Here is a 25,004-nt window from a genome sequence, read left to right on the forward strand (position 1 = left end):
CAATGTGAGCATATACTTTAATTTAAATAGCTGAACATTTTTGTGACAAACTTAACACCAGAGTATAAACAGACAACTACATACCGTGTTGACATTGCAGAAAACAAATGGAATTATAAATTTATTAACATGCTAAGTATGACGCGTCTCGTCCTGTAGGAGTACTAATGAAGTATAAAAATTAGAAAAGTACAAATAACAGCATTGTAAACATGTAGAAAAAAGAATAAAACTGCAAATCTGGAATAAAAGTTCATCATTCTTCGTTCATAAAATGATTTTTTTCCCCCTCTAATAAGATTAATCTTGCAAATGTAAAAGTTGTGCCTCAAACTGAGACTAATAGCAAAATTCCCAATTATTGGGATGCCTGTAGTGTTTTCTACTCCTGTTTTAAGGGTTTCTGACTTTTTCAAATAACCCTACAATTAATATTGAAAAATACATTATAAAAGTACAAAATATGAAAATGTACAGGTTAAGTGTAACATTGTGGAAACAGGCTGAAAAACCATTCAACTTAAAAAAAAAAAAAAAAACAGCCACAGATTTCAAGTTAAACTGAAATGATTAAACATTGAGTGAGTTTCCTTGACTATCAAAATTGAGAAAGGTTATAAGAGGGAAAGTAGAAAAAGTGAAATGTACTTTATGATTTAATCATAATCAGTGAAGATAAAAATATCTAAAGCTGAAAAAACAAAACAAAAAAACAAACAGCAATAACTTCATAGAAACTGATGTGGCTGTTCATCAATCTCATAAGGGTTATATGAATTTTTGCAAACAATCTGAAATCCAAACTTTTACACTGAGACCTTAAGTCACACATTAATTATTAGAGTTAAAATATAACTGAATAATAAATACAGCTTATCTGGAAAAGTTGCCAGAAGAAAACTTATGTCTAACGAGGAAAATTGCAGCACAGAATTTGAAACAAAACAACTTTGCAGAAATGTGTCCAAACTGTGGGCATTTGGCCATCATGATCAAACAGGTTGAAAATTAAAAAATAGCATATGAGCAAAACCACATAATTCCAACTCAGGTTCCATAAACTACTGAATCAAGGATTGGACTTTGATTTTCCTCTACTATATGGACAGAAATTGATATTTTTACCCAATGATAGTACATAACCATGCTGCCTGTGAGCGGGATTGTGCTACACAAAAACATTCCTCATTAGATGAGGACAAAGAAGAACATGAAGACCAGGCATCCGATGGTCAGATGAAAATTGCTACATCAGTATATGTCCTTTATGAAGTGCATGGTATCCCGACACTAGAAAAGGGATACAGGGTAAGAGGGAAGCCCTTTTGGAAGCTGTGGCTGATTTCAGCCTCTTTAAGCTCGTTTGAGCTTGTCGATGTGGAAGGTTAGTTTGAGAGCGGGCCCAAGCTTTAGACCCATGTATTTCATCATTACGTCGCTGCGCAGCAAAAGAAGGGCTTTACCATCAATCTCCTACAACAAAGAGAGAAAAACAACATAGACAACTTTTAAGTACTACAGAAATGTACGATTGATACTCATTTCTATGGGAAGGATTAAAATGAAAAAAGGCTATTTGATCTCTGATAAAAGAGTAAAAAGAATGCATACATGTTTTCTGAAGAGATCAGCGTGAGGAGCCAGAACTGGGTCAATATCTCGAATGTACTGCATGACTTCCTCGACAGTCCACACATTTGGGTCCTGACCGCTGGGTCTGGGGCTCTCCCTAAAACTGCCTGAAAAAGAAATAAAACATAAAGACAAGTAAGGTTAGGTCTGAAACTTGTATTTTTAAACAATTATATTATTATTTTTTCATAAAAAAACTTGTTTTATATGCATTATGATTCAATTAGAAAGGGGAGACAAAGACAGGCAGCTCAAGCCACATTCCACACATCGGTCTCATGCCAATTTGAAAATTATTGAGAAGTATATTTATTTCAGTTGCTTAATTTAAAAAAGTGAAACTCATGTCATTTAGATTTATTACAAAGGGTTATCTCTGAAGCACTTATTTATTTTTACTCTGATTATTATGACTTCTGACATAAAATATCCATATTCTGGTTCTTAAGAGTACTAAAAAAAAGACAATTTCTAGATTTGACAATAAGATTGTTTAAAGTGCATACAGATACATACAGATATCAGAAGCAATACAAAAACAAATGCAGCACATTGATTTAATATCTGATCATTTGCATACAAGTATAAGACAATTTCTGAAAATTAGACAGGCAGAATGTTTTCCAGATCGTTCCACCTGCAGAGCTCTTATGATGCAGCAGCTTGGAGGTGGATCTGAGGCCAGGCGTCAGACCCGGAGAGTTTGGGGAAAGTGGGATCTTTTTTAAGTGCTCCATTGCCGAAACATTATTCTCACCTGTGCAAAAAACAAAAGTCAAAAGATTTTAACAGTGATACTGCTTCAACTTTCAGGGGTTTAAGTATGTGTTATGGCCTTAAGTAAATGAATAAGGCCCTTATAAGGGGTTATTTCCCCTTTATAGAAATCTCTTCAAGTATTCCATTAGCTTAATTAAAGTCTCGGGAAATTGAAAGATGATTAAATGATTAACCTCTTGCTCCAAAATTTAATACCACTCTCTACAAAGCTCTGAGCTATGGTTTAACTACCTCCTGTTATATGATTATTTAAAGCTTTACTGGACCAGTTAAAACAGTCATTTTTTAAATTAAAATCTTTACATAAAATGTGCTAATCTAAGAATTTAGAGCCATTTAATATGTATAAACCTAATTTTCGGAGAAGCTCCATTCATCGTAAATGTACAAATTCCATCAAGAAAGGCAGCGAAAGATTTAAAAAAAAGATTGTAGGAAAGTATGACCACGACTGAGGCTGAATGCATTTCTTTCTGTGTTTTGAGAACACAAAGTTCTTAATTAACATTTAAAAATGCAAAATAATCAATAACCAAGACAATTTATTCAATCAAATCTGCTTTAAGTTTCTATTATGTTTGAAACTACAACCTTTGTAGAAATAGGGATTTAATTATTTATTTTATGAAGATGAAGCCCACAGAACAGAAAGAATTAACGTCAATGCCCTCATGTTTAAGATCGTTTATATCGACTTTAAAAATTGACCACACAACCAAGTTTGTGTGGTCAAACATCATTTTACTATTTAAACTTCAATTTCTTTCACAAAAAAATGCACACTCTTATTAGTAAGTGATAATGTTTCAGATGGGCTGCCACACTAAAGTAACAAATAGAAAATCCCCTGCTAGACTAAACGACAATAATAATAAGTCTTGCATACCGTCAGTGGAGTGCCTGGGGAGTTTAGCTAGTTTGGGAGTTGGAGTACCGTTGAAGTCCAATTGGAAGCGCTTTGTGCTTTTGCCTGGGCCCACAATCAGGGTGTCTCCAAAACCTCTCCTCTCTGAAATCAGCACATATGGAGCACAGATCAACAGCTATTCAGAGTTTTAAAAAATAATGCTATAATGACATAAATGAGCTGACCAGATGGCATAAAGCATGGGAAAAAACAAACAAACAAACAAAAAGGCTCCTCATTTAGGGAAGAATGCAGGGAGGCAAAAACAACCTGGGCAAAGCCAGAGAAAAACACTGAAAGACACAGTGACCTAGTGGCTACTCATTTAGGGCAGATGTTTATACAGTGACCAGGCTTTAAATATTATATTGCAATTAGATCAAACTAAGACAAACTACATAAATTGGAAAAAATAAAATTATTTTGAATGCATTACTGTCAGAAAAATTGAAGCTTCCTGACTAAAGAAAATCAGACATGCCGTTAAAGAAAATCAGACATGCCGTTAAATTGAAATTGAGAAAATTCCAGTTGATGCAACCCACTTATTGATGAAATGAACATAATTAATGTGCATGTGGCGATATTCCATATGACAAACTAACATGAAGCAAAACATATTTAAATTCTGACTGTTTTAAACCAGTCTATTAATGGTATGAAACTGATGAAACTGTTCATTACTAAACTTATATTTTGCCAACCTGGAGTTTCTGATCGTTGTTTTGTGGCTTAACACAGTTGAATGTTTCAGCAAATATTGTTGTAGCCATTTGTAATGCCAAATGGCTCAAAATGTTGAGTAAAGGTGCATTTCACTGAACATAAAATAAAAAAAGCATTAATGCCGCCCTCCTCTGTTTTAATATTATCATTTGATAAATTCTGCTCCTAACATGTTCTCTTAGTGGTTTCCATTAATCATAGGGAAATAAAATTATTGGAAGACTTGGTCTCCTGCTTCAGAAACTAAGAGAGAGGCTTAAAGAATTGTTTTCTATTAAGAGCTAAAAGCTGTTGTCTTATCTATCCGCATACTGACATACTCTTAAGCTCTTATCTGAAAAATGTGCTCTATGGTTTCAGCTTTGATATTTTCTTTATTGAAGTCTAGACACTAAATTAAAGCCTAAAGCACTGTATGATGCAAATGAGGAGCCATGATGTGAGAACAGTGGATCTGACCTGCAGAGTACGAGTGGCTGTTGTAGTGAACACTTCCTCTGGCCACAGGTTGGCTGCCGAACAGAGCATCACAGTGAAGGTTGTGACAGAGTTTTTCCAAGAAACGGAGGACGTATGTGACACTGCTGACAGTGGGGAGGGTCAGAGTGTGCTGCTGCTGGTCAAAGAAGGCTGAAAAAGAAAAAAAAAAACAATATGGTAGGTGGTTAGGGCAAATCAATCATTTATTTTTAACATCTCAATTTAATATTTATATGCCAAATATTCTCTCATTTTCCCTTCACTTTTTTAAACATGTCCTCAACTTAAGCACTGCAATCTGCTTTGATTGAAGTACAACACTGGTTTAGAAAAACAGGTCTATTCAAAGCAAAGCCTGAGATGAAAAAAATGTGTTCCTTTTTCAGTGTTCAGTTCACACCTGAAATGACCTCGCCCCCTTGTCCTGACTTCAGGCAGGAAAAGACTGTAGCCTGGTTGTGGGCAGAGTCCACGCAGGCCTGGACGCACTGCTGCAGCACTGAGGAGGCTCGGCCCGGGCCAAAGTGGTCTGGCAGCTGCTGGATGCGCCGCTGGTCTAGATGAGGTCCCACCTTACCGTACTTATTTAGATAAACACAAACTTCAGGAAAGAAAAAAAAATACAAAAAACTGGTTTTATTAACCAATAAATCAAAACTTTTTACAAGTGTGTAAAGGTATTACTGTAGATAATTTATATTGAAACACGTTTCTTTGTAATATGCAGTGCAGGGTTTCCCCAGTATATTATAGACCTGGCGGCCCGCCATGCTTTGCACGCCCCACCGCCAGGCTAAGCCTTTTTTATTCATGCTTTTAAAAAAATAATCAATAAAAACCACTTTTTTTTTCTGAAGCCGGATTGCAAGCATCTCTGTTGCTTTGAGCGTTTCACTGGCGGAGCAGATTTATTCCTAAAAGATATGTTTATAGAAGATGTTTATAGTTTATGCATTTAAAGCCGGACCAATCACACCTGGCGTGTCTGCGCGTTGCCTCGCACGCTGCAGCAGCTGGATGTCTCAAATTTACCTCAGCGCAGATCCTGTCACTCAGGCTCAAACTGGACAGAAGCAGACTTGTATGAATATTTACATCAACGCCCTGTGAGGAATTATGTTTATTTCCAGAGCTTTTGTTCAAGGGAGGAGTTTAAACCCCACCAAGTTAGCTCTGCTTGCGCAGATCTACATGAAACGCAGGAAGAACTTGTAGAGGCACTTTCAGAGGAGTGTTGAGTGAGTGAGTGGTGGGAATGCTTTATATTTGTGGACAAAGAATTTTGTGCGGCTTTTACGTCTCAACACGCTGACCAATGCCTGGCTCTGTCTGCGCTGATAAAATTGATGTATGTGGTCCCAGTTGGTTAGAGCGTTAGTGGTTAATGAACCAGCACTAATCTCATCATGCAGGTTCAGCCCGGTGAAGAGCTTTAGTGCTCACCTCGCAGTCACGAATCACGCTGGTTTTATATTATTCCATTATTTTTAGGATTATTTTTCTGGTTATGAAGCATCAAATACTTTTTCCACTTTAGTGAGACAGAGTTAATGTGCGTGGCTGCATGGAGATCTGCGAAACTCGTCCCATAAACTGGACCAACCAAAATAGTTTCTGTGTCCCCTTGTTAAAAACTCAACAGTCATAAAATGAAAGAGCTCCACATTAGCAGCATTAAATTAAATCTCCCGTTTGTTGCGCACCTCTGAGCAGTGCAGCAAATTTAACTCATGCAGGGCCGGTCCTAGGCTGCCTGAGGCCTGGAGCAGAATTTGACTTAGGGGCCCCTCTTGCTGCACTGAGATGCACATCAGCATCTCTAACAGCTTGTGTGTTCTCTGGGAGAAGGGGAGTAGTTTAACTGGCCAACCTAAAAAGCAATAAATTAAAATTGCAGTTTACTAGTTTGTATTTGTGGGCAAACAGAGCTCAAACTCAAAGATTAAACTCACAGCGTCACAGATTGTTGCTATGGTAACAAAACTATTTAACTATGACTAATTGTTAACATCGTCAATATTAGCCCAAATGTAATGGGCTAGTGTCTCTTTTTGGAGTTATACTACACTGCATACTTAGTTGCACATATGAACATTTCCTCCATGTGTTCAGGTATAAAACAAACTGTATTTGTTTGGTACATGTATGAACAAAACAGCATATCATGTACAGGAATGGAGTGGATATTTTTGGTAGATTAGATGTACTGTTACACCTCTAATAAAACACAACCCTGAATATTTTACTAGGGTATTATATGGACATGTGGGTGTTATATTCCAGCTCTTCTCCACCAACTTATTTCAAAACTTATGCTAAGACAACACAAAGTAACTGATAGTGTGCAGGTAAACAAAAGCAGAAAGATGTCACACTGAGCTCATCTTAAATGCACTTAATATTCAAAAACAACAAAACTAAATGGTAATGATAATAAATTTTATCTGGACCCATGGCTAATTTTTTTTTTTTTTTTTACCAGTGGGAGCCTGAAGTGCAGAATTGGGAATAGTTGCATTGTCTTGGGGTACAGTACTGGTGTCCGGCTCTGGAGTGCTGCTGGTGGGAGACGTTGGGACTGGATTAGGAAGAACTCGTGGTTTTCTCTGTATGAACATACAAAAATTACAATGATTAAGCGATGAATTAACAGAGGATTATTTAATGAGAAAATTAATTCAAATACTCACCCCACTAGTAAGAGATTTACTCCTCAAAATAAATTTGAAAACTTGTAATTTTCCTCCAAATTCACAAATATGCAGTTTTAAGCTGGTGTATCATGTAAAATCTGAATACATTGAAATTTACATTTCTCTGATATTTTAGCAAAACTATGTCTATTTATTAATATAATGTTTCTGTTTCTGGATAAATACCTTGCTGCCAGGTTTGGGCCCTCGTTTCTTTGGAATCTTGATTGGTTCTGGTTCTGCCTGGGCTTGGGCCTGTTGCAGAGAGATCCTCTGAGCCCAACTAGCAAGCAGTCTGCCTCTGGTTCTCCCTGGTCCAGCTACTGGCCGTCCCGGACCGGTCAGAGAGTTCTCAAACCAGCCATCACTCTTTCCCCATCCCAGCTGCAAATCAATCAATCAATCAATCAAATTTTATTTGTAAAGAACATTTCAGCAGCAAGGCATTTCAAAGTGCTTTACATCATAAACACAAAAACACAAAGTCATGCAACATAGAATAAACAATACATTGTTACATATTACATTTCAAATACAATTCTAAACAGGTGTGTTTTTAGTTGAGATTTAAAGGAAGTCAGGCTTTCCGCTGTTTTACAGTTTTCTGGAAGTTTGTTCCAAATTTTTGGTGCATAGATGCTGAAAGCTGCTTCTCCTCTCTTGGTTCTGGTTCTGGGGGTGCAAAGCAGACCAGAACCAGAGGACCTGAGAGGTCTGGAAGGTTGACACAACAACAGCAGATCTTTGATGTATTGTGGTGCTAAACCGTTCAGTTTAAACTAACAACGGTATTTTAAAATCTATTCTTTGAGCTACAGGGAGCCAGCGGAGGGACTTTAAAACTGGTGTTATGTGCTCTATCTTCCTGGGTTTAGTGAGAACGCGAGCAGCAATGTTCTGGATCAGCTGCAGCTGTTTGACTGATTTGTTGGACAGGCCTGTGAAATACAGTAGAAAGGTCAGAGCAACAACTTACTTACTGACATAATAAAAAAAGCAGTAAAAACTGCAATATCAGAGTTGCTTCAGAAACATGACAAAACATGAACATGTTCGGTTCATCGTAATGAACATTAAAGCCCAACCAGAAGCCTTCACTTCAAGCGTAGTCTTATTTTCGCAGTCCAAAACTGGAAGGAAAGCCTTAAGATTTTAGTCATTAACTGAAAAATGTAACCCTTACCAAATGTTTAAAATAACCCAATCACCTCGTCAACAACATAATTTAACAAATACCAAAAGCCCTTTTCAGGCTATTCTTTCATTCTGTGATCTACATTCAATCAAGGTGGAATTGGGGTTGAAGTCGACCCTTACAAAATCCATGTGCTCCAAGAGCGGCTAGCAACATGCTACAATAGCTCAATGTGTTTATGGCTCACTGCTCCAACACAGATGCAGAACCATGTACTGCCCGACTCTTGCCTACCTTGCTGCCTGGCTTTGGACCTCGTTTTTTGGGGATCTTAATGGGCTCCAAATCCTTTCCTGGCTGGATGCTCTGCGATACCAAAGTAGAAGGCTTTTGGCTCCAGGGTCCCGTGATTTTTGTTTTCCTGCGGCCGGGCTTCCGACCTCTCTGACCTGGAGGTCTGCCCACCGTCGGGGTGGGATTCATTGCTGGGGTTTCCACACTACCTTCTGTCGGTGTCCCAAGGCTCTTTGGCAGCACAGCTGAACCAGCAGAGACTGATAAGAACACAATGTATAGTTTGAATAAAACTCCAAATTTCTTCAATTTAACTTATATATGACAAAGACGAAAGCCCCCCACACAAAACGAAATGACAAAGAAGCTCTTTGTGTTTTGAGTTAAGCAGCAGCCCAGGCACCATTACAGACAAGTACTTTGGTCCTAAAACTTTTCAGAGATATTCCAAGAGGATGTAATATTGGTTGCAAGCTTAGATTTTCCCACAGGAATTTCTTCAGTACATCTGTGGATGAAAATGTAGGAACAAACCAGCTAAAGTCCTATATACATTTAAAAGTGGTTTCATAGCATCTTACACATTTTCATCTGATCTGCTCTTAGTTTTCTGCTCACTTGTCTGTATTTTGGACTGCGCTGTACTGATAAAAACAGAAACCATGGTCTTTAACCCTTTTTTTTTTTTTACAAAGAAAAAACAATAGAGAAGAAAATAAAATGGTCAGCATACTTTCCATTTCTCTAATTTTATTTTTTTGTTTTGTTTGCAGAATAAAATGTTTTTCAAAACACCTGATCTTGTTCAGCAGTGTTACTCGGAGGTCAAACAAACTCAGATAGGTTCTCTTTCTCTTGGGGCTGCTTCAGGAATGACAAACACTTCAAACTGTATAATTCTTGACATTAGGAAAGCAGAAAGGTGAGCGGAAAGATAAAAGGAACACAAGAGCACACGTTTTAACAATAGTCACCCCACTGTTGCCAACGTAGCAAATTTTCAGATCCCTTAGGTTAGTAGTTAATTTGTTTAAACAAATTAACTACTAATTAGAGTAGTTAATTTAGAGCCAGGCACCACTGGCTCTAAACCAGTGGTGCCCAAAGTCAGTCCTCGAGGACCGGCATCCTGCATGTTTTAGTTTTCTCCCTGGTTTAACACACCTGAATCAAATGATGTCTCATTAGAAGGCCTAAGAACTGCGCTTTTCAGCATTGACATGCTGAAAAGATTGTTGCTACCACCTGGGAGAGAACATAAACATGCAGGATGCCAGCCCTCGAGGACCGACTTTGGGCACCCCTGCTCTAAACCTTTAATTTTAACTGCACAAGCGTTCCTTGTGCAGTTAAAATAACTTTGCATTGCTTCACAGGTATTGTTAAAAGTTTTTCAATAAAAATAATATTAGAACATTAAAGGTGTATATAGTTACCTTATAACAGTTAACATTGTCAGTTATTTGATTATTTAAAATCAGCATAGGCCAAAAATTATTCAGCAGGTCAGTTTTAAACGATCGGTGAAAACAGCAGTCTGTGCACACCTAGTTTTTTTCTATTATTTGGCAGGGCTAAACATTAGCAAAACAAGCAATGTGCAATAGTGTTGGTAAATGTCATGATAACAATATGATTTGCAGCATAGAAATACTCAACAAAACAGTGATCAGGTCTTTACAGTTTTTAGGGGGGGTTTCCAAACAAATACCAGTTTGGAAGCTAGCTACAATTTTACTGGCTACATCTATGGATACAACTTAACTGTAGTTTCTTCATAAATTTACATCCAGGCAATGTAAATGCCTGATTGTTCAATAACAAGAAGTCATCAGCCAAATTATTCATGGCATACAGCCTGATACTGGTGCGAATTAAAAAACTATTTATTGCATTTTAAAGCGGTTTGAAATATAGATTTTGGAACAGGATTTGTTAGGCCTATACTTGTTGCTCACTAATTACATGCAGTAGGACTTATAACGGTTTCCAGCCATCAGCTAAGCATTGGAAATCTGAAATTAAAAATGAGAATATCTTGAACAAAAAGTTTTGTAGCTGCCTTTACGTTAAGAGATGGATACAACTAAAATCTGAAATGCATAATCGCCTTTTAAGTCCTACAATTAAATCTTAGAAGACAAAATAATTCAGTCTGCTGTTACCTCCAAAACTCTGTAAAAACACATTCTTCCTCAGATGGTGGTAAAACTCACATGAACCTCTGAGAGAACAACACACACTCAAACATTAAAGAGAGCCAACATTAAAAGCTTAAAACAAGCCAAGCAAGCAATGCACTTTGCCATCAGGAAAGTTCAGGAATGTGTGCTGTGCAAGCAAAGACAACCAGAGAAAAAAGGAAGTTAAAGTGTAGTGAAGATTTCTGCTTTTAAATGCACCTGCGGGTCTTAACACACACGCACACACTTGCACAAACAAAAATGTAGCGGTGTTCACCCTGAATCGACCACGGGCAGATTTGTGAGCGATATGGCCACAGTCATTAGCGCAGGTCTTGGCCCGTGGGGTTGTATTTAATAAACACTTTCACACAGCAGCAGCGGTGATCAATGCAATGGTCGTCTGCAGGCTGCTGCTACGTCTCAGGAGGGACTAACAGCTCGGCTGGGAGAAAATCGCCTGATTGATCCCAAACTGATTCGACAAACTCTTGGTAACATATTTAAAAGTGTAAAGAGCTTGAGGTTACAATCAATTGTAGTTGTTGTAAATACAATCGAATGAATGCATTACAAGCAAGCTCCTGTCTTCCCCCTCCTTTGAGTTCACCGAGTTTACAATGACACCATTGCCAGCATCATATTACAGCAACATTTCTTCCAATAAAGAGGATTTTAATTTCTCACAACTGGAGTTGCAATTTTATTAAATTAACTCACCCCGCAGCTTAAACACAATACCCAAAAGTTTGAGGCTGTCTGCGCTGATGTCCTCAGATTCACCCTCTCTTGATGTCCGATCCTCTTTTCCCTCGCCTCCTCTGCAATACTCCTCCTTCCGCTCCTTGGTGATCCACCCCTTTTAAATCCTCCCCTCCCTCCATCTAGTAACAATGTAAACAATTCATCTTTCAAGGCATTTGCCTGTCTTTTCTCTCTTGCTTCCTGCCACTCTGCTGAAGGAAACTCTTTCCAAGGTGTTTAATCAGACTCTGGATGCCAGAGCGTCAAAGGGAGAGGGGCCTGTGGAGGGGCACCCAGCCTCGTTTCAACCACGTCACAGTCCAGTCTGCCAGCTGGGTGGCCGCCAGACCTTCATAAAACACTAGCAGTCCACAGAAAGAGCCCAGCCTCCACATTTCCCTCCTTTCTTTCCCTCCTTCACATGCGAGGGACTCAACAGATGAGAAGGGCTGACCTTGTGGCAGACAACCCGGGTTTCACTACTTCCTATGAAGTTTCCCGCACGACAAACGGCTTTGCTCTTGTTTCAACTCCTAACTGAATCTCATGTTTTGAGCTAAAAAGAAAAAAAAAATAACAGGGCTGCCACTTCTGAAAACCAAGAGTTTCCTGCTTAAGCAAACAATAAAAATAACATATGACGTTAGATGTCATAGGTGTTGTAAACATGCTCCTTTAGATGAAAAGCAGACCCAAAAGAGTAGAAGCAGCAATGAGACCAGGCCATATGGTGTTACAATTGTAAAGGCAGAATTCCAGTTAGACAGACTCCTGACTTCAAGCATGACAAACATATTTTATAAAGCTCACTGACACAAAGCAAGTCAAAGAGGAATTAGGACATCTGAGCCTTCTCACTGCTGTGTTCATGCTTCCTGTATAGTTACAGTTTTAGACTAGAGTACATATTTAAGGGGAACAAAGTTGCTGTAGGAGGACGTGGTGAGCGAATGGGTTTGGCAGACTTAGAGCCCCATTAACACTGTTCTGCTTTTAGCTGCCATGGAGGCCATGCACATGCCTCAGATTGGCTCGTGGGAGTGGTTTATTGAGCAAAAAAGGAGAACTGCTAGAAAGATATTCAGAGATGCAACAATTATGCTTTTTCTGGCCAATACTGACTTTTAGATTTTTGGCTCTAAAGATTATTGCTGATGACCAATTTTTATCTCTGGCCGACTGACTGCTGGGTGTCTGGTATTATCTTGCATTCCCCTTGTTTTAGATGTTTAAATGCATGGATGTTAAAGCATGATGTTAACATCTTACAAATTAAAAAGTACAAAAGATATCAGCAGGTTTAGAGCAAAAAATGCATTTCTTTTCCAGTTTAAAGTGAGAATATTAACAACAGTAAAATAAATTTTTGCAAACAAGTGGAGCACATCAGTAGTTCCTCCTTCAGGCATTCAATGGAAAACCAGGTGTTTTGGTGTAGTTCAGTTCCCAACATACTGGCCATGCCATGCATATCTCACCAATGTAGATTTATTTCCATTTTATTTTTGATATAACTGAATATAAACAAGAATAGAGGACGGATGGAGGTATGTGTCCACTCTATGAGCCTTCTTCAGGTTTCTGACCACAGTGTTTTTTTTTTGTTTTTTTTTTGGTTCAGTGAGTGAAACAGCACTAATTTATCGGTACCGGCAGAAATAAATTGGAGTTAAGCAAGAAGCAGCAGCACAGAAAGCAGACTGGTGGAAAGAAATCCCACATTCAGGTCCAACTTTTAACACTTTAAGACATAACGGTCCACAATGGCTTCAATATTAGTGAAAAGACAATTCTCTCTCTTAATGGTCCTACTAGCCATACAAAAGCAAAATTATGCAAACCATGCAATAGCTAGGGTCCAAACCTTTGGTGCCAGGCGGTTGAAGGTTGTCTCCAGTGAGAGCACACCAGCCAACTGGGAATATGTCCCGCGAGTCATAGCGACAGTAGTAATCAAAGGCTCCACGCCATCCGTCAAAGGTGACCAGCACCTCAACTCCACGCAATGCGCCGACAGTAGCCGGACATATAAAATGTGGATTTTTTCGATCCACCGCCTCCAGCTTCATTCCCACCTGGAAAGAGTTTTGCTCTGGAGCGGGAGGCTCCTGCTGGGAAAGATAGAGGCACAAAGGCAGTCAGATATTGATTACTGGGTTCAAAGAATCTTTGATAGAGATGCAGAAACTTGTGCTCTGTTCTTTTGTGAAATATTTGACCTTCTTATGCCGACGTTAGCAAATTCTGTTTAAAAGCTATTAACACGTGTGTAAGAATAAAAAAATAAAAATATTCAAAATGTTTTATAGTCCTTTTGCTGTAAATATTTGTATTAGAGGCAGAGGCAACATGATGTGTGAGAGCAGATGCTATAAATAGGGTTTTACTGATATCTGAAATAGAGAAAATTATAGTTAATATTTTTACAATCATTAACCTCTTATTTTAGCAATTTTAGCATGACTCAAATTATCAGAATTGCAGAGACTGTGTGCATTTCCTATAAGTTAGGCTCTATATTCATAGACCGAGGACATCAGTGCAGACAGCTCTATTCATAGAGCCTAACTTAACTAACATCTCCAAATGGTTGTCAGTATTTCCAAATCTAGCAAGTTTCAACAGATTAAAAGTCTTGCTTCCTCTCGAACTGCATGTTTCAACATGTTGCAATAAAAACCAGGCAAGATGCTCCTTAATGGCGTCTTACACCTATATGGGTCCTCTAAATTCACTGTAATCACGTTCCAGTCAACAGCTAATTTGCCAGGGCTGCCGCAATCTAAACTTTCACGGGACGTTTTTGTGTTTCTGTCAGTAAGAGAGTAGTCAAATAATAATTAAACATGTTTATTTTACCCTCCACACATACTCAAGTATGTTTTTTTCTGAACAGGTTTTTTGACTTTGTGCAGGTACCTTATGAAAAATGCGAGAGGGAGCCATTTCAGCCCCATTTAATGTCTTCAGCAGAAACATGGGCCAGGAAGACGCATTGAGACGGAAACCTGAAAGATATAGTCATTTGATTTAGGACTGAATGATTAAATCTCTTTTACAAAACACAGGAAGGCAGAAATGGTAACTCAACAGAGTAAATAGTTCTCCTGCTTGTGAATTGATAAATATCCTGACAAAGAAAATTGCTCACAAAACTGTCAGACTCCATTTATTTTTCTCAAGGATAAACAAAGGAAAAACTTTTAACTACTTTTCAAAAGTACAAAAACTCAATGAAGATCTTTGCTTTTTTTTCTGAATTAATACCGAAATAACTAAGGCATTCCAAAATGTGACAAAAATATTAACATGCAGAAACGTAATGCAGTTACTGACCTCTAGAGGACAAACTACAGAAAGCCTTGCTAAGACAACGTAAGAAGCCTGTGCATGTTTTCCTCTCACCTAGCGGCGGCTGGAGCATGCCTCCGCTTTTTTCACAGCTGCCAATCGGCTGGATCTCCGAGGAATCCACCAAGCGCCAAAAGTCATTCTTATTGTCCGACCCATCAAGGCGCAGTCGCAGTCGTGAGCCCGTCAGGCCAACCACTGTGGCAATGCAGGTGGATGTGGTGTTCCTGGGGTCCTGGGCCTCCAGCTTCATTCCCACCTTGAACTCGTTAAGTGGAGGAGTCAGACTCTGTGTGGTGAGGACAGATGAGCCAGGTAAAATAAGCTGTAAAACTCCACAGTGGCAAAAGGAGAAATTTGAGCTAAAATTGCAACGCTGCCATTACCTGTTTGAAACATGAAGAAGGAGCGGCAGTAGCCCCGGTTTCTTTCAAGTATTTCTCCCAGCTGAAGTGCCCTGCTGCAGAAAAAGTTGCAAGTATGAGAGTATATCTACTGCATGTCAGACCCAAAACATAACATAACAGGCTTGGGGTTTCTATGATCAATACAAGTATTGCAGCTATTATTTTTAAATGACATAAATAAGAGAACATCATTTTTAAAGCAGTGACTTGTCCAGGTTATTGGTACCTTGGTACTGTGAGGGCACCCGGGAGGGCCGTCCACTCCGAGCATGCTTGATAATTCGGGTATCTTTCCATTCTAGAGCTGCAAAGCAAGGGTTGCAAAACAATCTCTTTTTTTAATTCCTCATTTGTGTCTTGCAATAACTGCCAAACATCCCTGCTCAACGTATCATCTGTCGATGGTTATAACATCCTAATTCTATGCTTAAAGAGTAACATAAAAGTGAACTATAAAGACACAAGAAAGATTTACTGCTGCGTATGGTTTCCAGACTCCTACCTTTTTGTGGCACAGGTTTCCTCATGCTCCAACAATTTAGACCAGTTAACACACCACTGTTCTCCTCTAGAAAGGCAAAATAATCTCATATAAGCAAAATAATTCATAATACATACATTTAGGAAATTTATGTATGTAAAAGAAAATTAAGACAGTGGTGACAGTTATGCCATTAAAAAGCAGAAAATAATTATTACAGTGTGAATATAATTCAGACTGAATATGGGACAACATCACAGTTAGACACCATTAACCACACAAAAAAAACATTTTTGTCTATAAAATATAGTTATGCAAATTATTAATAATTACTAATTGAATTGGATCTACTGATGAGTCAGGAGCTCTAAGAGTTGCATTTTCAGTCTACATTTAAGTAAAATTGTTTATTAATTATTTAGTGCTTAAAAGTAGCCTGTATTATTACTCCCTTTCTCAAATCAAAGAAGTATGAGAGTATAATACATAATCTGTTAGTTATTTCTTGTACCCAGCTCAACCTCTCAGTCATATTTCCATTTATGCAAAGTAAAAACAACCTCCGTCTTGTTTTTATGAGCATGACGCAGCAATCAATCAAGAAAAGAATGAAATTAGTCAATTTTCTCTTGATTCATTCATTAAGTGCATTGAGTTCCACCAACTATGTCTCAGAGTGTGATTCATTAGTATGTACTTTGATGCACCTTCTGAGTTTAATAAAAATTAAGACAGTTGAACATGTTTTGATATATAAAGGGGAATAATTCTATTTTTTTATTATTTCCAAACAGATTCAAAACTACAATGGCGCTTGGTCTTTTATTAGATATCATCCTCATTAAAAATGAAATGCATTAAAATCAAAAGCAGCTGATCAAACAGTAAACAGAACCAGACATTGGTATTGGCCAGCAAATCCAGATTCCAGATTAAACTACTCCTAACTGTAGTTTAAAATTGTGATTATTTAGCAAGTTCTTAAAGTATGTAAGGGAGATAAAAATAGGATTAGGATTGCAAAAGATGTAACAACACCTAAAATCAGTCAGCAGCATGTTTTGAATCACAGTCAACGCCCTGCCCGTCATCCTATGAGCAGGTCAGGGTTAAACTAACATGGATAAGCTCATCAAGAAACTCACCATCCTACTGTAAGCATATTGGTGTAATAAACATACCCATCAAATATAATAATAGCAATCTCTGCAGCAGCCACAGTATTGCTATAGGTTAAAAACAAAATAAAGAAACAAAGCAAAACCAGTTAATCAATCTTTGATTGCTTCCAGTAATAACATAATTGCTGTCTGAATGCTTTCATTAATTAACTAAGCCTGAATAATTTTGCTTTGACAAAGAATTCAGTTTCCGTTAAATTGTGCAAGTCTAATAAACAAGCTTACCTTAAAACTTCATAACCGTTGGACTGCCTCTCTCTTCCCCTTTCAATAGAAATGCGCCTTTTTCCTCCGCCAAGGGGGATGGCGTCCGACTTAAAGCGACCCCGCTCCTTGTTTTCAAAGCTGGAGAAGCGACAGGAAGACTGGCGTTAGACACTCGTCCCCCCTGATCCTAGCACAAAGCAGGGTCCTGCTGATCTACCCGTCTGGCTTCTATATCTGTGGGACTGTACGCTGTTCTAAACATTACATTCCCACAAATAAATCCAGATCCGTCCTCAACACAAAGCCAAACACATGGAAACCCCCTCCTTCGTTTTCTCATGTGCTATTTCTTTCATAATATTTTCATTTAACAGCAAAAACATGCGAAGTGCTCTGCATCACAGGTAGCGTAATGTTTGAAATTAAAACAAGTAGTGAATGAAATACAACGTGCATGCAGTGAGTGGACACGCCACATCCTACAGGATACTATAAACACATGCAACCAGACATGCCCACTGCACTGGAAGCTAGCCCAGCGTGCTAGCTCCCTGTCCCGATGGCAAATATTAGCATTAGCATAACCGGAGCCCAGCGGGACCGCTGAGTTCATCCAACGGTTGTCCGGACTCAACCCTGAGCGGAACCTAAAGCGAGGCGCCCGTCGGTTGGCCCGGGGAAGTTTACCTTGCTTTGTAAGGTAGAAATGTATTTCAAACGTAGATTTACCGCTTGTCCGCCATTTTTTTCAACAAGATGAGGAGGGGGTGTTTTGCCAGCATTTCTACTTGGACGGGCAGGCAGGCATACCGTGAGACTGCAGCAACATACTGCAGAACAACGCCTACTAGCGGACATATAATGCAATACGGCGCTATCTATCTGTCTCTCTGTCTGACTCTGTGTTCTTCATGACAATAAATTAGAGTCTTTGTATTCTAATGAGGCTCATTTTTCAGATTAAAAGTCGAAGTGTGAACTGAATTAACAACTACCAACTCTGACAAGTATAACAAGTATGAGCTTACTATTTATTTTATGTTGCTTTCCAGTAATGATGATTTTTGTGCACTTTTTGTATGTACTTTATATTATTAGACTTACTGTGTAAAAAATAGACAATGTGAAACTGAACAAATTGTTTTAATTTCTGAACTTTTCCTGAGATTAGCAACAGTATTTTTCTAATGTATTTTAGCGTATGTTGTGTATTTTAAACCTTTTAATAGCCACGGCTATCTAATAATCACATATTCCAGTTGGAGTGGCAATTAAATGGTTATGTGAATATTTGATTATTTATGGAGAATTTTGCTCAATATCGGTTCTACTGGACACACTCTAATGTAAACAATGCTTTTGTTTTATGCGTTAACAATATATTTGCATAATATCAACAAAAACATAATTGTCATTACATGTTAAGTTTGATGTAATATTCTTTATACAATCTGTTGTGTCTGTTATCTACTTTTCCCTTTGAAGACGGAAAAAAAATGTAAATACGGCAAAGCATATATTGCCAGAGTGAAACTCGTGCAAAGTTTTATAATGAATATTGCTAAGTCATAATATAACATAATATATGTTTGAGATACTCTACTAAATCTACATTATAAAAAATATGTTCAAAAATAAACTGAAAAAGGGTGAAAATTAAAATTACGCACCATTTGGTAATATCACGCCAATTAGGGGAAGATAGCAACTGTAACTATGTGATTTGGAGAGACACCCAGCAGTTCAATTGTGTGTAATGGTCACCTGGCAGCACGGCTAATGCCCATTTCAGCCTACGCTGGGCAGGCCATGGCCTATTGGCCCCCAGCACACACAGGCAATTATGTTTGGTTTCACACGGTGAAAAGGGTTAATTGGCAGCGCCCACGTGCCTGCTTGGACCTGTTTCACGCTTGTCAGCCTTCATTGCATCAAAGGAAGCTCCAATCCACCGGGTGCCAATATTAGAACACGCACAGACACACTCGCATGCACACCTCATGGCCTTGGCCTGTAAGTGGAATCTGTGTAGCTTAATGCAAGACTTATCAGTAAGGGGACTCAGCACACATTCACAGAACTAAAATGTTCAAAGTTTTAGTTCCCTTATCGGAACAGAATTTCATTTTAAAAAAAATGTAAATGCACAACCCTGAAGAAAAATGTGTATTTTGGCCATGCAAACCTATTATTGTTTAAATTGTTGCATGAACCAACAGACCCTTCAAAACAACATTGGGGCTTGCTTCCAAGTAGCACCACTAGGGGTCAGTGTTGTCTTTTATAAACTAGGCTTCATACTTCTGACAATTTAGGTAGTTCTCATCACGACTCTTTTCTGACGACAACGCACTTCATGCATCTTCTGCTTATCTTGGAATAATCTGCTATTATTAAGTCATCTATATTTCCCTGGATTTTGAATTTTCTTTTCCATTGAACATGTTTTTTTTTGTCTTTTATAATTTACAACTTCAGGTATACATCTGTTGAGTATGGCCCAGCTTTAGGTCATGATTGAGCCAATTAAATCTACGAAGATCTGCTCTTTATAAACCTCTGGATATTCAATGAAAGTATTCCAGACAAGATATTTTTGGTTGGTTATAACAAAAAGAGAAGAAACATAATTATTTTCAACATACTGAAAAGTAAAATTACACAATCTTTTAACTTACTTGTAAATATCTCACTAATAAGAAAACTTTTGCTTCACTGTAGCATATAATGTAAATATACAAGACAATTGCACATGTGCAGCTTCTATACAAAAAAATTTCCAAAACATATATTGTCTTACACATTAAACGTTCCCCCATTTTGTTCCCAAAGTGCAATACTGATTTGTCAATTAATGCCATTAATGTCTTCCTGATGTTTGCCAAAACAGAACAAATCAATGGACTTCAGCAGTGGGTAGTTTTATCAGAAAATATTACAGAGATTAAACTAGAAATAAGTGGACTCAGTTACTTAATTTGATGACTTCTGAAAATTGATTGTACCTTATTAAATAGGGAAAAAAGAGTGTAATAAAAAGCTTCACTCTCTTCAATGGTTTTTGTTTGGGTAAAAAAAAGTGAAAACCATGCCTCATAGATGAATCACAAATACTTTTCGAAGATACTGTATTAGTTGAGTCATTGCCACAGTCCTTTTCTGCTTGACTTTTTGAAAGCAGTGTGAGTGTTTTATCTGCTTGGAATCCCCTGCTTTTGCTCTTTTCCAGTTATCACACTTAGCAAATTTGGCTCTCATAGCTGGCAACAAATTTTTGGATTAACAGACATCTTGCTGAAGGTGTCCACTAGCCAATGGCATGGCTCCATCATCGTGGCCTGTTTCGGCACTTGCAGATAGAGCAACGAAGATCTTCCCCGTACTGTGCCTCCTTGTCACTTTCAGCACTTTGGCATGATACAACAAAGTCACCCTTCTCACACACGAATACTTCGACATTCATGCACACTGTGAGCCGCACACTGTGTGTATTCCTTTGCAACTTAGCCTCCAAGGGCTTCCTGCTCTCGTCGTTTTCCACGGACGAGGACATGCATGTGTGCACACAGTCGTAATACACACATCACATCTCTTCTAGCATCCTGGGAGGGACATGCAAGAGAAAGAGCAAGAGCATATGTTGGATCGACTCTTGTTGGGGTGGGGGTGGGGGGTATTTCTCTTTGGATGTTGTCTTACAAGCTCTGACGGCACAGAGCAGAAAGAAGGCATTTTTTCGTCCAATTTATTAATCCTTTTAGGCAATGTTCTCTGTTCAGAAATGCAAATTGAATCAATCTGAGGCTGACTTTAAGACTTTTCAAGTGGGATTTAATTAGAAACCAGGGCCTGCAGTTTTTAATGAGAGAGGGGGTGGAGAGATGGAGAAAGAGAGAAAGAGCGAGGCATGGGGAGGGAGAGTGGGTTGCGGTTTTGATCTGGGGGTCCTGCTGGAGAAAGGATACACAAACACCCTAAACATAGACACAAACCAACATACATGCACGCACGCACACAAATGCATCCCGTAGAGCAAAGTATGAGGCGGATGCCCGCTGTTTAGTTTTTCTTCACTTCCTTCATCTCGATCCTTGTGAGAGTTCAACCAGGGACCTCGTTACTTGTGTGCACATCTCGTAAACTCTAATAAACCTTGCCTATATGAGCACTGATGAAGTGTAGCTGCATGCTTATGTTAACGCCAAACTGTTTACAGGTGGAGAGGCATGAATACAGACACAAAAGAAACACTGAGAAGGATGGAAAAAGAAGGCAGGTTGAAGTACAGTCCATGTTTTAAAGTTTTCCTCGTCTCGGTGATAGACTGAGATGCTGAATGAGATATAAACCACTGCACTAAACATTATGTGTGATATTTACTTGCAACAGTTCAGCCCTCATTTATAACCGCTTAAAGCAAAGAAGCTGCACTCTTACTAATGGAGAAAATGTTATTAGGCCATAGCTTGTTTATGAAAGGACCATGCTTTTAAAAACACTTTTCAACAAAGACGAGCTACCAAGCTGCCCCTTGGTAAAGTCCACATGACTCAGATCCAGTGTTTAAACACTTGAAGTGATATGTATGGAACAATATGTCACCTACACGGTGGTGCTGCTGATTTTAATGGTGTTTTAGAACTGCGACAGTTTCCTGAAAAGCTATTCTTCTAGTTGAACACAACATGTGGCATAGAATTGCGTCAAATAAAAACATTGTTTCTTTGCTCATAAGATATCATCATATTTGTAAGAATTCTGAAACTATACAACCATATTAACAAAGTGTGTTGATTCATACTTTATACTTTGTCACACTGAGACACATTTCTTATGTGCAATAAAACGTATTTTTTCCACCTGCTTGGTCCTAGTCAGAGTAAATAGTCGCTGCAGCATATTTGGTGGACAAAAACAAGGTATATTCAGGAGAGACCACCGTCTATTGTGGGTTCAACAAGAGACACATTCGAGCATGTATACATTCTTGTCAATTTGGAGTTGCCTTCTAATGTAAATAAACATTGAATTCCAAATATATTCAAGTCCTGTTACATTTTTTTTCATATTTTGTCACATCACAACTCTAAATGTATTTTATTTCATTGGGATTTTATCTAACAAAAATGCAATCTTGAATTAGCTGGCAATGTGGTAAAAAAATTCTACATGGTTTTCAGCAATATTTACAAAATCAAAATCTGAATTGGTGTGGATTTCTTTAAAATGCAATGCAGTTAATTGTCTTCTAAAGTCACCTACCAAATAGTGTCCATCTGTGTGTCTTTAGTATCACTATGAATACAGTTCAGCCTCACAGATTTGTTAGAGAACATTGATAAACAAAAGCTTAATGAAAACAAAGGAACACCACAGACAGGCCAAGGATAAAGTTGTGGAGGACTTTAAATCAAATTTAGGATATAGAAAATAACATTATCGAAAGCTTTCAACATCTCACAGAGCACTTTTCAATCCATCATCTTGCAACTGAGGATAAGGCAACTGCAAACCCAAAAAGTCATGGTTATGAAGCTAAACTGACAGGCTGGGCAAGAAAAGCACCAATCAGAGAAGCAGCCAAATGACTGGTTACCATAGGTAGTTCTCATGGAAGTTCTCATGAGCTCTTTATTCAGTCTCACTATGTTTAAGTTACTTTGCAAGGAAGAATGGGAGCAAATTCTATGTGTATATGTGGAGAGTTGTTAGAGGCAAACCTAAAAAACACTGTACATGTACAGGGTTGGCATGTATAGAAAGGCCCCACATGTATGTGTGTATATATATATATATATATATATATATATATATATATATATATATATATATATATATATATATATATATATATATATATATATATATATATATATATATATATATATATATATATATATACATATATATATATATATATATTTACATATATATATATATAATATATTAATATATATATAATATATACATATATATATAAATATATATTATATATATATATATATATATATATATATAATATATATATATATATATATATATATATATATATATATATATATATATATATATATATATATATATATAAGACTTGTATTTGGTATGGTTGCAAGAACAGCTGCCTTTATTCCTTTAAAAGGATTCTTGCAGACAGTCCTCTGCTTCAATGGAAAGCTTTTCTCCTAATTTATCAGACATTTTACTGCCACTTGGCTTAGATATGCTGCCTCTGATACATTTGGGAAAATCTGGCACTGTAAAAAGGGGTGTGGTGTAGGGGATGTGGTTTAAAAGCTCATACTGTTAAGTCTCTCCCCTCTTTTCTCTTTCCCATTTCTGTTTCTTGTCAAATTGAGGGTGAGGCTAAAGAGATTTGACTTTTTTTTTGTGACTTTGTAACATCTTCACAGTCACCATGTCTATTTTTTGAATGAAAAAATGTGAACTTGTAAGATTTAGTAATATTCTAAAGGCACAGACCCATTTCCAAATGACCTTAGATTTTTGAAAAATCTGCAACTGACAACTGATTTATTTCTGGCATCAAACAACATTTTTGATGAATAACAATCTGTTTTTCATGAAATGCTTGCATGCTTTCAAGAGAAAATGCTTTGCTGCTTAAAGTGTCCAGTGACATCATGATGGCCGCAGACACGAGGGAATTTACTGTTTTAATATTGATAGACCTTCCAGCAGCCACATATTATCTCACACATAAACCACATCATGACAGATTTTCTGATTGATATATGAGATACCACAAGGCTTTGTTTTGGGTCCATTTTTTTTTCTTTTTCCTATACATAGACATACACTTGGACAGATTACAAATGAGTATCATGATATTGTTTATCACTGTCTGCAGATTATATTCAGCTGCACTAGCCATTTTGGGGTGACCAAGGTGGCAGGAGTTTATCCTATAACTGTCGGGTTGTCAGTTTGAATCCCCTTTCAAATTTAAAGTTAATTAAAATAGTGGCACATTTAGTGGCTTCATTGAGGAGAGAACTGCATCTTAACAGATAAGCTCTAAGCTGGTTTTAAAAGCTGTTGGACAAAAGAGAGCACATACAGTTAGTCACAACAAAAGGGCAGCCAATAGGAGAGAAAGAGGGTTAAAAACTGAAAGAGAGGGCCAAGTGCATCATTCATAGAATGTGAATGTTAAGTTTTTGCCAGTAGTAGCTCAGCCAATGCCCCCTACAGGAAGGCGTTGCAGCTGAGCAGAATGAAAGACCAGAAGTAGCTTTTTTGAAGAATGAAAAAAACAGAAAACGTAAAGTAAAAATTTGAAATAACCCAAAATAATGCCAATTGGAGAGAAGGAGGAGGAAGCAGCAGAACAAGCTTTCTCAGTTTGTCCTCCATCAGTCCTGGCCCATAGAAGCATGACTAGAGAGTTAAACACTAACTATAGGTTTTACAAAGAAGGAAAGTTTTGAACCAAGTCTTAAAAGTACACATGGTGTCTGCCCCTCTAAAACTGGGAACTGGTTCACAGGTGAAGAGCCTCATACCTAAAATACCTGCCTCCCATTCAACTTTTAGAAATTCTAGGAACCATCAGTAAACCAGTAGTCTGAAAGCAAAGTGTTCTCTTAGGAGTACATGGAAAAATCAGATCTCTGATGTGTTATGAAAAATGATTATCAAGGGTTTGCATGTGAGAAAGAGAACTTAAAATCCTGTTCTGGATTTAACAGCCACCCAACAAAGGGAATCTGAAAAAGGAAAACTACAATCTCTTTTTTTAAATCTTCTTCAGAACTCTTGATCCATTGTGGATCAGTTGAAGGC

At 37.8% G+C, this 25,004-nt stretch overlaps 1 protein-coding gene across 3 annotated transcripts; it reads right to left on the minus strand.

The window, feature by feature from the left end:
• On the minus strand, positions 1 to 17,993 carry LOC129370990 (polycomb protein SCMH1). 3 transcript variants are annotated; one of them, XM_055047318.1, is made up of 17 exons: positions 17,889 to 17,993; positions 17,220 to 17,339; positions 15,835 to 15,900; positions 15,559 to 15,636; positions 15,312 to 15,382; positions 14,980 to 15,214; positions 14,494 to 14,582; positions 13,439 to 13,685; positions 8,648 to 8,907; positions 7,405 to 7,602; positions 7,005 to 7,131; positions 4,926 to 5,126; positions 4,505 to 4,675; positions 3,299 to 3,421; positions 2,270 to 2,389; positions 1,612 to 1,739; positions 1 to 1,473 (listed from the first exon to the last, which is right to left on the minus strand). In XM_055047318.1, the coding sequence occupies exons 3-17, from the start codon at positions 15,857 to 15,859 to the stop codon at positions 1,354 to 1,356; spliced, it is 2,193 nt and encodes a 730-aa protein (XP_054903293.1). In that variant the 5' UTR covers positions 15,860 to 15,900; positions 17,220 to 17,339; positions 17,889 to 17,993; the 3' UTR covers positions 1 to 1,353. The 3 variants fall into 3 exon arrangements, with proteins under 3 accessions (XP_054903293.1, XP_054903292.1, XP_054903290.1); XM_055047317.1 differs by having other exon boundaries at positions 13,439 to 13,682; positions 15,312 to 15,385; XM_055047315.1 differs by having other exon boundaries at positions 15,312 to 15,385.
• Positions 17,994 to 25,004: the final 7,011 nt, after the last annotated feature.

The sequence above is a fragment of the Poeciliopsis prolifica genome, unplaced genomic scaffold, assembly GCF_027474105.1.
Source record: "Poeciliopsis prolifica strain line A6 unplaced genomic scaffold, Auburn_PproV2 SCAFFOLD025, whole genome shotgun sequence".
Taxonomy (NCBI): domain Eukaryota; kingdom Metazoa; phylum Chordata; class Actinopteri; order Cyprinodontiformes; family Poeciliidae; genus Poeciliopsis; species Poeciliopsis prolifica.

What these genes read in the sequence shown, in the direction of transcription:
- LOC129370990 (XM_055047315.1), bottom strand. Translation starts at nt 15,859, where the DNA reads ATGAGGAAACCTGTGCCACAAAAAG. An exon ending in GGTGCCCTCACAGTACCAAG is followed by an intron (nt 15,386 to 15,558) that starts GTACCAATAACC and finishes CTTTTTCTGCAG; the next exon opens with CAGGGCACTTCAGCTGGGAG. An exon ending in CAGCCACTCGTACTCTGCAG is followed by an intron (nt 3,422 to 4,504) that starts GTCAGATCCACT and finishes TGCTGATTTCAG; the next exon opens with AGAGGAGAGGTTTTGGAGAC.